This window comes from Notothenia rossii (genome assembly GCF_949606895.1).
Source record: "Notothenia rossii genome assembly, chromosome: 1".
NCBI classification, from domain to species: domain Eukaryota; kingdom Metazoa; phylum Chordata; class Actinopteri; order Perciformes; family Nototheniidae; genus Notothenia; species Notothenia rossii.
Genome location: NC_136912.1, coordinates 33,697,486 through 33,711,485, shown reverse-complemented (window position 1 = coordinate 33,711,485; position 14,000 = coordinate 33,697,486). Strand labels below are relative to the sequence as shown.

Below are 14,000 nucleotides of genomic sequence, written 5' to 3'. Positions count from 1 at the left end.
TGGAAAAAATCTAACTGGGGAAATTTCATAGAGATGTCAACAGATTATTTCCTCATTCACTTATAGTGTCCTATTACATGTATGGAAGTTATTTAAACTCATTATTTATGACTCCCTCTGGAGTGATCTTTGGGATTTAAGCCGAAAATTGATATGCTTATTACACACTTAAGGAAAGAGAAAACCCCAAAAAGTAAATAGGACCCCTTAACTTAATGTGAGTAGTGTGGATATTAAGTTGTTATCAACATTTGCATATCTCTTCCAGTGTCTAGGTCCTGCACTGATAGACATAAAGAAAATGTGTTACCAGATCAGTGATACGGGCTTGTGCCACATAGAGAAAGAACACATTTACACACTGCAGGAGTTCCGGGAATTCCAGTTCAAACAACTGCAAGAGGTAACATTTGTATTTATTGTTATGTACGATACAAAAATGGTTTTAATTGTGTGTAGATCATTGCCCTAATTTTTTAATTATTGTCAGGTGAAGAATGACTTGGAGAAGTTTCAGGACCTGGTGAAGGAAGTGACGATTTGTGCGTGTCGCAACTACTTGAAGTGCATACCCAAAGAGGAAGATGAAGGTGTGCGCACACCCTATGGAGACATTTGAATCTACATACACCAGTGGCGAGCCGTGACTTTTATACCTAGGCCCTCTGACCCCCTCTTCCCTCGAAGAAAAAATAAGATTTATTACGTCACAGCGTATAGTTCAGCGGAATATCAAAACAACGGCCCGGGGTGCAAAACACATCAATGCCTTTACCACACAAAACAACACCATTTATATAAACACCTATCAGGGCAGGGCACCCACAGCCAAGTAACAATTAAAAATGAATTTAGTCGGCACGGCCGCCCACATTGAAAATGACTTGGCAAAAGGAAAACACAGACACTCATCACCGAGGTCACAATATCAATCGATCCAGCAGAGCAATAGCAAAACACAGAAGATCAACAAAAGATATGACATAAAATGAACTTACCAAAGCTGAAGTAGATGGCCAACGTCATTCATTTTCTTTCCGTTTTACTTATTGTAATCGCTATAAGCTGCTCTCTCTCGTCTCCTCTTCACATCTAAACTTTTCGCGGCACACATACTTACAGCCAATCAGCTCTCTTAATTATGAGATGACGTTTGGTAGGTATGTCAGCACAGTGCCGCACACATTGAATAGAAAAATACACACATTGAAGAGAAAAATACTCTGAGCATGCGCAGTGTAGTTTTTACAGTCACCATCCACTTAGACAGTGAGAGAGAGGGGCTGGATCGGGGCTTGACCCACGTCGCTCAAAACGGCTCAACAGGCACACTGTAGACACTAATTAGAAGAACACAGACTAAAACAGCAATGCACAGACGAATCAGATGATTAAATATGATCTTAATATATATTTTAAGATTTTTTTGCATTTATTTGCATTTATTTTGAATTCTTATTTGAATTACTTTCTGCTGACACTATGGGGCTTTACTCCACCTGCCCCTAATGACCAGTCGCCAGTGCTGTCTTCACATAACTCGCAGAGATGGGTCAAGGAGCTTTCATTTAACCCTTCACATTCAAACAGAAACTGAACAGGCAGATTCGAAGGATTTATTTACTTGGAAATGTTATTAAATGTTATTTAAATACATTTAAATCAAGTTATTTTGGTAAAACTAATGAAAAATATTGAAGAAAGTATTTTTTTTAATGTTTTCAAATATTATTTTTTAGAATATCTTAGGCCCTCAACTCCTGACGGCTCGCCACTGACATACACTGACCACAACGTTAACAATTCTTCCTTGTTTGCCACAGATGACAATGAATTTCTTGCCGGGATCAACAAGACTTTTCACTCCACCCGTGTCATCTGGTGGGTCATTTTCTTATGTCATTCTTTACGCTTTCTATCTTTACCGGTGTGTCAGACTTCTGTTAAGTTTAAATAATCAATTAGAAAATACAGGCATGTACGATGAAATAAGAGATTAGGGCTGTGCGATTATGCCAAAAATCATAATCACGATTATTTTGGTCAATAATTGATATCACGATTATTAAATACGATTATTCATTGACTTTGAAAACATCCATTTATTGAACTTCAAAACAAATACAAATAATAATTTGAACAGTATATTTTTTACTTTTGATTACCCTGAACGTATAATTCAACTGAAAAACCAATACAAAAATAAATGATACATTTATATTTACATTTAAATAAATAATATCAAAATAATAAATACCAATAAACAAGATCAACAAATATTTTGGAGCGCACTTCAACAAGCTACTAAACATATGTAAATATGATAAATACGAATAAATTAGACTAAAATAAATTAGATCAAATATATTGAAGTGCCTTGTCACAACCAAGCAAAGCAAAATAATCGTTTTTTTCGATTATGTTGTTTTTTTAATTGTGGCCGGCCAGAATCGTAATTAATCGGCCTAAAATATGATTAATTGCACAGCCCTGTAAGAGATGGCTAAATTATGCTTAGCCTGAAATGGCTTACTGGCACAACTACATATTGAGTTTCCCAACTTTAGGAGTCTTCAATGCTCACTTTATTGGAGAGTGACAGTGTTGAAAGGGGGAGACAGATGGGATGAAATGGATTCAAACCTGGGTCCTCTGCTCGGGAACTGAGTCTGGACATTATTGTTTTTTAAGTTTGGATAATTATTTCAGATATAAACTAAAACAAATCACAAGTTAAAACAAAAGTTATATGGATAAATATTTATATAAACATAATAATTTAAAGTAAAATGACCTTAAAGATAAACCAAAATAGAATAAAGGTATTTATACAAACATAATAAGTTAAAGTAAAATGTACAATAAAAGATCAATAAAACAGAATACAAATATTGATATCATAAACATAAAAAGTGAAAACTTGCACTTTGCTGCATATGAATTCCTCTCTTCCCTGCCTTTCCCGTCCCTCTATAGGGAAACTATCTGGAATTACTGTATAAGTCCAGAAAACAGTGCCACTGTTACTGGTATTCCTAAAACCTGTTCTCCTTAATGACTTGTCAAAATATTTGCTGTGAAAATACCTTATAATATATATCATCAATCAGGCACGTCAATCACATTAACCCAGTCCTTCTCTGTCCTCACCTACCCAGCTTCATACGTCTTGTTGACTTTTTAGTCGTTGACACCTTGTATATCTTAGTGGCCAATGCAATGGCCAAACTGCTATCTGTGCTCAAGGAGCAGGTACAGCAAACGCCCAGCCATGATGTTATTCAGAGCTGGAGCCAGCACTGTGAGGTTGCCACGGACACCACAAAGGAAGAGATGGATAAGAAGGTAGGGCATAATTTTACTCTTATTATAATTGTATTATAAATAATTGTCAAAGTCACATCTTAAAGATGGTGCTAAGATGTATGGATGCTTGGTGATTGTGGGCTCCACTCCACCCAGATTGAGTCACACATGTGTTTCTTTTGGTTGTAGTGTGTGTTTTTATTGGTCAGGAATTTGCCGTGTCCAGGGTTGGGAGGATTTCTTTCAGAATGTATTCTACTAGAGACCTGTAAAAATAATGTAATCAGTTAACTAATCTGAGTACGTAAATATGAAAGTAATGTACCCTGATTACGGTAGTTTCCATAGAAATAAGAAAATATATATCAATCAGATGTTTTTTACTTAAGTGTATTATGTTAGATAATAGAAAAAATATAACCATAGAAAAGAAGAAACCAAGATATTTAGGATACAAAACGTGTCAGAAATGAAATCCGCTGCTTTTACAACAAACAAAATATGCTCTTTCTCTAATTTCTTGTTACGTTAATCCACCATTTTCAGAAATGTATTAGTAATCTGATTATGTATTTTTTCATGTAACTGTGAGTGAATACAGTTACCTTTTTTTGTATCCTGGTTAAGTAATCCCGTTTGTTGTTATCCGTTCCTCACCAAGCCTGGCCGTGTCCAACCTATGTTCATCACTGAGCTGATCCTGGAGCCTAACATGTTGACCTACAAACCCTCTGAGGAGAACTTCCAGGTTAGTTTTCCAAATTGTAACACATATATTACCCATTCTACACCCATTTATATTACAGCTTTTGTTCATTCCTATAGGAGACTATCAAAGAGGTCATCGGGTGGTTTGAGAAAACTGTGAAGTCGGTCAATGTGCTCACGGCAGATCCCGATTTTGATTCAATGACAGAGGCCAGAGCTGACGAGGTAGGAAACAAAATCACCACGCGTATATTCAGGCAAATGTAGTTGTTCTAAATATCAATTGGTGATTTATATAGTTTTTGTATCTGTTTTTTATTGAAATTGCAGCATAAATATGTGGATGACCAGTGTGTAGAATCCATCATTGAGAGTGATGACAACCTTCAAAGCGTCATTCAGAACATCGAGGTCAGTTTGCTTAACCTTCTTTCTCTGGAGGGTGTTTGAAAAGTGTACTCTTCCATATGTATAAGCATTTACCTGACTTTCTTTTTCTTCAGGAGTTGCTCCAGTTTGCCTTTGATGCGGCAAAAGTGTACTCACGCACATTTGAGCATTTTCAGTTGTTCTTCAAAGAGAATGAGGCTCTGGATCTGGATGCGATGCGGCAACAGGATAATGGTGATCTACTATATTAATATATTAACATTTATCATTTTAGTAACCCATTAATGATACAAAGAGCAGTTCAGTTTAGAATAGCAATAGCATGCAAAACTGATGGCATAAAACCAGCAGCAAGATTATGCATAATGCCGGCCACATAGCTTACCTGGTAGCTGGCCAGCTTGCTATGGTTGACACAGGTGCAAATAAGGCCTGTTGGCCATTTACACTTATCATCTCATCTATCTTTCCCTTTTGAAACTATGTCTTAAAAAATCGAGTTAACTCTTTTAAGAGGCCCTATGAGGCTCATTTTCATGTTCATTTATGTTCAAAAAGTGCTTTATTGTTCTCATTCTGCCTGTGCTGCAGCACCTCTTTTCACCCTCTGTCTGAAACCCTCTGATTGGTTAGCTGGCTGGCTCTGTTGTGATTGGTCAACTGCTGAGAGATGTCCCTTCCATTAGCCGATTATCACGTACAATGTGTTGAAGCGATAGCCAATAGAAGCGCAAGTGTTACATACACGTAATGGCACTATCCTGACACTGCATGCACATGCCCAGTACAAACAAACCAATAGGCCAATTGCTGAAAACCTCCTTATAGTGCTACAAGTTGTCAACAACTCCTAATAACCCAATAACCTATGTATTCTATAACATTGTGTTTTAGTCTTAAAATAAGCAAACATACACAAGTCCTCAGCAGATATTAAAGCCTGTGCAATAATATAGGGCTTTATGACTGATGATGTTGACTGCTTCGTCTCACAGGTTTGTCCTTCTTTGGGAAAGCGCTGGAGTTACACCACAGTCAGCATAAAGAGGCCGCAGCCATCCAACAGAAAACACATCTTGGATTACTGCTGGTGGACAAAACAAAGCTCAAAGATAAGCTTGTGTCTTCCCCGCTCCGCTGCCTGGAGGTGAGGAGGAGCCATGTGCCATCACATTCACAATTACCACTCAAATGCATGTCCATTTTTCTTTTTGAACCTAGGTATTTCTGCATAGTTCAAGAGAAAGATTAGGCTCGACCAAAAATATTGCTTTTGAAGAAGAAGATTCCAGTTGGGAATGCCTAGAACGTATTCTGACTTGTGTGATACAAAGAAAAACCAATAGCTCAGCTTTAGTCAGATGTAATCATTCCCAAAATTCACAACATCTTTTTCCTAATGTATAGTCGAGTAATTTCATATAATGAATCGTTTTGTTTCAAATTCAAAAGTGTTTTTTTGTGGATATATAAAAGAATATATATATTTTTAGGATGATGATGACCTTATCAAATCTGACAACAGACCTTTTAAGCTGTGTTCTGTTATTTCACCAGAAGCTTAGAATTCAAAAAACTGTATATATATAGCATATTTCATGAACAAGGCAATTCCAAGTGCTTATAAAAAAAAATATTAAAAGCAATCAGACATAGTTAAAAAGAAACATATTATAAAACTAGAGAATGCAATTCCTGAAGAAATTGCTAGTGGGAATGCTTTATGCTGAAAAGCTGACGCTGAACTGCTATGCTGAAATGTAGTGTGTAAGAAGAAAGTGAATAATTTAGATCGAAATGATACATGAACACTGGCAGCTTGAATGTGTGACAAGAGAATAAAGGAAAGTAAAAAGGCTTGGAAAGCTGCAGAATATTTGAACTGCAAACTTTTGAACTAACTTGATTGAGAATGATCTGTCGCCATTGGCAACGGTATTTGATGACACCCCAAAATACGCTTAGATATGTTGATGGCTGCATCGTTACCAAACCTGTGAAGTTTTGGGCTGTTTGGAGCATTTTCACTGAAGTTATGAGAAAAACGTTTTTCATGGCAAGCATTGTGTGGCCATGGCAACAACATTTGAAGAAATCTCAAAACTGTATCAGCATTCCCACTAAATAAGAACAAGAAAATAAAAGTCAAAATGCATGAAAAAGCAGCAGAACATTTGAACTGAAAACTTTAGAACTACTGTAAAAGCATACGTCACCAATAATGTCTAAAATATGTGAAACATGTTGAAGTCAGTATGAAGTCTCCATCAGACGGAAAATAATAGGCTGAGACAGTCTGTTAAACTCCAGTGACCACGTCATTAGTCTGCTGCTTTAATTATGTCAATTGGAGTTATGACATCATCGTGTCACATGACACAGGTGTTTATATTTGAGCTAACGAAGTGTCCAGAGATCAAAGGTTTCCATGGTGATCAGTGAGAGGATAGCATTTTCATTGTTCTGAATGAGAGATAAACCTGTTACATGTGAACGTTTTCAGCGTGAAGCATCTCAAGGAACTTGAGCATCTGACGTGTGCTTTTTGTGTACTTTCGGGCTAATAATGTGGCCTTTTTGGCAGATTAACTAAAGGTGTGCGGCTGCTGTGGTGGGGAAAGGTGATGCTGAATTTACAATGGGGTTTAATGGAGACATGTTGAAAGTTTTTGTCACTTCATGCCCTCAAGAGGCATTTTGTTTAATTATTTTGCTTAATTTTTTTTTATCCTTCAAGCTACGAGATGTTTTCCTACGTTTGTCATGAAAAATGATGTCTCAGGAATGTAGGGTTTGGGAATTATGGTAGGTTTAAAAGAAAATATGAAGGCAAAATTAAATCTTTCCTCCACTCTAGCTGTGAAATCACGCACTCTACAATCTGAAGAAGGCCTCTTTACCAATGTCTGAACAATGTTTAATATCTCTAAAGGTATGAATCAGATTTAAAAGTTGTGTTACAAGAATAATGTCAGAAAGATGTGTGACATTTTAAAGTTGGAATGAGGTTTCTGAGTGAAAGTATGAAGGAGCAGTTAGCAGTTGAAGTTGCATGAAGATTGTTGAAGTCTGAAGAGTTCTCCATTGACTTCCATGTTAAAAATGGGATGAATTATGGGATGTATCTCTGGAATTATGAAAGTTATGAATGAGAAAAGTAGCCATTGATTCCCGACCGAGCTGAACGTTTTGATGTTTGAACGGAGTTTCTGCGATGTTCAATGTGGGAGAAGAAGCAGCGCGAAATAACCCGGCGGAATAATAAAGAATTTTGTGCGTAGCATAACAGATAGTTGGAATGCTGTGTCAGCATTCCCACTAAATGACATTAAAACTGTCATTAAAAGCCAAGATAATACAAATAAACAAGCTAGAACGGACTAAGACAGCTATACAAATACAAGAAGTGAGAGTTGCAGCAGACTATTTGTTTTGCTATAATCCAGATATATGGGGCATAATAATTGAATACTGCTTCTACCAGTTTAGTTTTCCGGGGATGGAAAGCAGACTCGACCTGAGAGTTCAGTGGACTGATAATACAACCAAATATACAACAACAGCTTCATCAATTTCAAAATCATTTTCATTTGTATGCATTTTAAGATTTCATAACGAAATGAGATACAATTACAATAAAATGCATGAATTAAAAAAATAACAATACACAAATCAAAAAAGAGAAAACAAACAAACAAAAAAAGGTATATATACAGTATATATGATAAAGCTAACAAATACATCATTAAAACTCAAACCTACATTCATTGTCACAACTTACCACATTAGTTATGTTTTGTGTAATCTTTATCCCACCTATTTTTCACATCTTGTATCAAAGACTTTAACTCATTCTCATAGTTATTTTTTCTATTCTATACATTTAATTGACCAGAGTCTTCCATTCCGAATGAATTCAGTTTTTATGTTTTTACCAGTTTTACCTGTATATCTTTTTGCTACTCAAGAAATAAGTAAGAATCGTTCTTATTGATTTGCTTTGACCAGAGGAGGACCATTACTATGTTTTGCCTTCTATTCACCGCATTCTCTTCAGCATTTCAAAGTGACTTTTCCAAAAGTAAAACACATTTTCTCTGCTGCAGGTCATCAACGAGGTAGTTACCCAGCTGGCTAAGAAGAAGCTGGACGCTGTCATCGCCGAAGCTTGTAAAGCCCAGTATAAACTGGAGTGCACCCCCTCCACCACAGAGGAGTTAGCCGAGTCCCTCATAACCCTGGACGAGATACAGGAAAGGGTGAGACGAACATTAAAAGCAGGTTTCTTTTTAAACCAAAAGTGTTTTTAACAAACCCAAAAAAGGTAAGTCATTTATTAGGTGTCAACCGCTTCCCTCGCAGCACAAAAACAGTTCCTTACAGCTCCATCAGTAATTGGCCACATCAGCAAGGCCCAGGGCCCCCACTGACACAGACTTTTGACCCCTCCCAAAGACACTATGGGTTACATACTTGTGCTTTAAGTGAGCCATTCCTCTTCCAAAACACTGAAAACCTTGTCAATTATATTGTATGTTTCTGCATTTGTTTAAATGACTTTTAATTAATTTAAATTCTTCTTATTATTATTCTTATTCTTATTATTGTTGTTGTTCTTGTTGTTATTCATTTTTTCACCTTAACGTGTAGTTACCTGTTTCATTATTTGACTTATACTGCCTGTAAATAATTGATATAATATGGAATATATTTATACACAATACAATAATATACATTCATATAATTATTTGTGTTACTTCTGATTAAATATGTATATACTTATATACATAAGTGCATGTTTTATTTATTGTAACTTACAAGTTAACATTTCATTGAATTTTTTACATTGTAAGATTTCGTTTTTAATGTTTTAATTCATGTAATAGTTTGATATTTGCTCCTTTTTACAACCTAATTCCTCTTATTGTGTTTACATGAATGCACCATCATTAAGTAAACCTACTTCTCTACACTTCCCTTTGTCCCTCTCACCAGATCACGGTGCTAGAAGAAGAGCAGGAGACGGTGTGTCAGCTGTACAATCTGATTAACATGTACTCAGTTCCCACGCCGCCTGAGGATCTGTTTGTTTTCGCCACCTTGCAACCCACCATCAGCTCACTGCACAGCATTATCGACGGGGCCGCGCTGGAGAGGGAGGCCAGCATGGGGAAGCTGGGCAGCTCCATGCACAAGGACATAATGGAGCTGAACCGTGAGGTCACACAGGTCAAGCTGAAGGCACAGGTACGTGGTGAGCTTTCAGAAAGGTGCAGGGATGATATCTGTGTAGGTCATCATCGTGAGGGCTACTTTGACCAGAAGCAATGGGATTTTTAAACTTTGTATTAGTTTCTGTTAGTTTTGTGTTTGTTTTCTACTTTTAGTTTGGGCCGTTTAATATAATTAGATTGAAGAAATTGCAATAAATCTCCTTTTATTCAGTGTCACATACATTGAATAGTAAGCCCTTTATCATTATGCTATGGACAGGTTACCGCCATTACACAGCACTAATATTTAAACTAGGGCTGTCAAGTTAACGCGTTAATAACGCGTTAACGCAAACAAAAATTAACGCCACTAATTATGTTAACGCGATTAACGCATGTGTATTTTTTTTCCTCGGCCGCCACATAGTTTCAGAGCGCATCGAGTTTAAAATACCATCTACAAGCTGATGCTGACAGCCCCGCTCCTGCCGCCCGCTTGCGGCAGACCACACTTCCACGCTCACCGGCAGGCACCGACTGGCCATCGGGAGGACCGGGAGGGTGTGTGTATGTGTGGCGCGAGGGAGAGACCTTACTTGTATTGTTGATGTTGTTAGCATCTGGTGCTAGCTAGCTGCGCTAACGGATATAAGGAGCTGTTTAAATGAAAACAGAGGAGCGACATTTCGCCACAACTGCGCCGAGCACTTGACTTTATGCAGGTAGCCAGACAGTGGGACATTGTGGGAAAAGTCAGCACACTCAGCACGGATAGTGCGCGCAACATGATTGCAGCATCCAGGCAGCTCCCGTTCACTCACACACACACACACACACACACACACACACACACACACACACACACACACACACACACACACACACACACACACACACACACACACACACCATTTGTATTGTATTATTGCATGATAGAGGTTCCAGGTTGAATTGAGGCGAATATTTGTGATGTTCAGAGGTTGTTGTGTTTAATTGTCCACTCATATGTTGATAAGAGTATTAAAAACTTCCTCTAAGGTACATTTAAAACAAATCAAAAATGTGCGATTAATTTGCGATTAATCGCGATTAACTATTTTAATCGACTGACAGCCCTAATTTAAACACTATTAAGGCCATAGTGATTACATGTTTTGATTTGTGAATAATCTTGAGTACTCTTTCACTAGCACGCTACCACATGGAGGAATTACATTTATTTAATTTATCCTAATTTCCCGAAAAATCATGTTTTTGTCTAAGATTGAACTGAAGCATAGTCTTTTTTATTTAGTTTCTGTTTGGGCCAATATTTTCATGGTTTATTTTTGTTTTTAATTTTGAAAATGAAACTTAATTAATGTGACTTAATTTTTAGCACTATTCATATTATAAGAAATTAGATTGTTTAGATTTTTCTAAGTAATAAATATATTTTTTTATTTTTGTTTCTGTTAACTATATATTATATAACTTATCTTATTTCGGTTTTAATCTCATTTAAAAAAAAACTAATTTCTCTTAATTCTGTTTATATAATTTTCAAGATTAATATTTTCCTGAATTATATATATATATATATATATATATATATAGTTTTTAATTTAGTTCCCTTTTAGCACACTATTTCTCTCCTTTTTTTCTTTCTAGTTTCTCAAAATAATCGTGCTCTCTATATTTCCTTGCTTAATTTTTTTTGTAGAATCCTCAAAACCTTGACATCAATTCAGACCCCTCGCAAGTGCGTCTGCTGCTGGGGGGAGTTCAGATTTCCATAGACGAGCTACAGGCCAAGGCCTCCGCCTACATCTCCTACCAGAAAAAATTCAAGGTACTGTATCCTTCAGTATTCCACTACGGTTTGTAAAGTAAAGTCATTACAATTTGATATTGCTTTGTAGAGCTGCAACCAAAGCAGAACATCTCATTTTATAACCACTTCTCCTTCTGATGAAAAAAGGTGGAGGTCACCAAGTTTGACGCCTTGGAGGAGCTAACTGCAGAATTCAGGCTGACAAAGCTGCTGTGGGACTCTATGGAGGAATGGGACTCTCTGTCAGAAGGGTGGAGGCAGGTGAGGCGTACTTAACATTTTGTCCGTGAATGCCTGTGGCAACATGTACACTCTTCTTCTCTTCAAAGTGTCCTTCCATATTCTTCCTTTCCCAGAGCACACTGGAGCAACTGGACCTGGATCAGTTCAGCTCGCAGGTCACTAAATACAGCAAATATGTCAACCAGCTGGAGAAGGGTCTGCCACGCAACAACGTAGTGCCAAGTCTCAAGGACAAGGTGGAGTTCATGAAGCAGAGGGTGAGTGGGACAAAGTCTCCTGTAGTGACTGATGTGTGTGTCAGAGATGATCAAAATCAATAATTGCCGTAGTTTATTAGCTAATTCCTAGCTGACCCTAACCCTTAATTATACATACATTCAAAGATTCAAAGGATTCAAAGGCTTTATCATATGCAAAGTAGCTACAGTTTAAATATGAGAGTGAAAAGTTCAAGGCCCATGCTCCTTCATCAATGAAACATGAATATATATATATAACACATAAAACATTAGAAAGACATTTAGAAAACAGTAAAATAGCGCAAAAAGAAACAGTAAAATGTGACCAATTTAAATGATACAAGTTAAACATATCAATGTAAAAAATCTAACAAATACAATAAACTAAATGTTGCAGAGAATGTTGTAAGTGAACAAGTAAATGCAGGAGTCTATTTACATGTACATATTAGATATTCAAACATTAGATTTGATGCATATTTAGATTTGTAGAATTGCATGGTTGGTTCTACAGCTTTGTGACTGTATCAAAACCTTATCTATGTTTTCCCCCTTCAGCTGCCTTTGATCACTGACCTGCGTAACCCGTGTATGAAAGCAGAGCACTGGAAGACGCTGGAGTCGGTCGCGGGGACCGCCCTGAGCGGGGAGGAGCTGACGGTGGCTGCTTTGGAGACGCTCAACGTCTTCTCGTATGGCACGGAGATACAGGAGGTGACATATACCTTTGGCCAATGTAGAGTGGTGAAGGAATGAGTCCTCAACCCGGGGATGAGTTAACATTTAAAAACTTCTGGGATCCCAAGTCAATGAAAAAATTCAAGATTGAAGTCTTTAATTACAAATCTTAAACATTTCCGAAAAACAAAATCATAACTTGACAACTAGTGTTTTCACGGTAACTTCCGTCTCATATTTTTTCCTGAAAATGTATGAATTTATCTCCCCTTCCCCTGGCTCCGTAATTGTATTCTTTTATTTTTCATTAAACATTTTGTTTACCTACAATGGCCTTATGAACCATGTATTTCAAAGTCAGACTCACATATGCTGGTTAAACTCAATATCTTTGATTTGATCTTCTAGGTCTCTGGACAGGCTTCAGGAGAGGCATCAGTGGAGACCATTATTACAAAGGTGCGTGGAAATAGATCTACTCTATGAACAGGTATTCAGATCATTTCTTTCTTTCTTTATCTAATGAAGAAACTGCAATTGAAGTGTACTCTTCCTTCCTGTATGTCCAATATAAGTTGATTTTAATCACATATTGATGTCTTGATAACTTAGCATCTTGATGACTTAGCATTTCAAGTATTTCAGTTAAATGTTTCTGTTAAAAATGAAGCTACAGTCGGGGTCTGTCTCTTACCTTAGCACAAAGACTGAGAGCAGGGGGAACATAAATCAGCCAACAAGATACAATATGTTCATTATATGTTATGAGTTGTAATGGTTTGGATAGGGGATTTCTTTCCACTCTGCAGCCAGGCTAGCCGCTAGCTTGCCTTCGTTATGCTAATTTAAGCTAAGCGCCTCCCGGGCTTTCAGTTTGACTACAGAAGGAGCTAACTCTGGCAAAGAGTGAGAGGGTGTATGGATCCGTTTGAAACTAGACCTAATAGATGCAGCTCCAGATGTGATACTTTAAACTTTAACCTCTGCCCTCTCAATGAGCCGTGCAGGTGGAGGACATGTGGAGGACCGCAGAGTTCACTGTGCTGTCTCACAGTGACTCCAAAGACGTCTTCATCCTGGGAGGCACTGATGACATCCAGGTGGTACCATGCACCTCACACACTCTCAAACATAATGTACTTGATCATACTAGTAGTGTGTTCCACATGGTGTTTGTAGGCCCGTAAGGTTCTGCTCATCATCCCCATTGTTCAAAAGTGTACCAATAGTCTCATTACTTATTTTCTTTATGTAACTTTTAGGAAATACAGTTCCCTTTTTGGCATCCTCATTACAAGCCAGGCTTCATTATGAGCTTATCTTTTTTCTTTTCCTCTTCTTTTTGGTTACAGTATAAAGAAGTGAGATACATTCAAAACTAATATACATTAAATAACTTAATGATCATCT

General features: G+C 37.2%; 1 protein-coding gene across 1 annotated transcript in view; it reads left to right on the top strand.

The window, feature by feature from the left end:
• Positions 1-14,000, top strand: part of dnah6 (dynein, axonemal, heavy chain 6) — a 116,889-nt gene that overhangs the window by 4,760 nt on the left and 98,129 nt on the right. Inside the window, 19 exon segments of the mRNA XM_079649513.1 lie at positions 269-403; positions 491-590; positions 1,824-1,881; positions 3,159-3,345; positions 3,968-4,054; positions 4,132-4,239; positions 4,345-4,425; positions 4,518-4,638; positions 5,400-5,551; positions 8,511-8,663; positions 9,400-9,651; positions 10,045-10,176; positions 10,179-10,184; positions 11,320-11,448; positions 11,578-11,691; positions 11,787-11,930; positions 12,471-12,626; positions 12,999-13,049; positions 13,598-13,690. Of these exon segments, the coding sequence (XP_079505639.1) occupies positions 269-403; positions 491-590; positions 1,824-1,881; positions 3,159-3,345; positions 3,968-4,054; positions 4,132-4,239; positions 4,345-4,425; positions 4,518-4,638; positions 5,400-5,551; positions 8,511-8,663; positions 9,400-9,651; positions 10,045-10,176; positions 10,179-10,184; positions 11,320-11,448; positions 11,578-11,691; positions 11,787-11,930; positions 12,471-12,626; positions 12,999-13,049; positions 13,598-13,690 (2,259 nt within the window).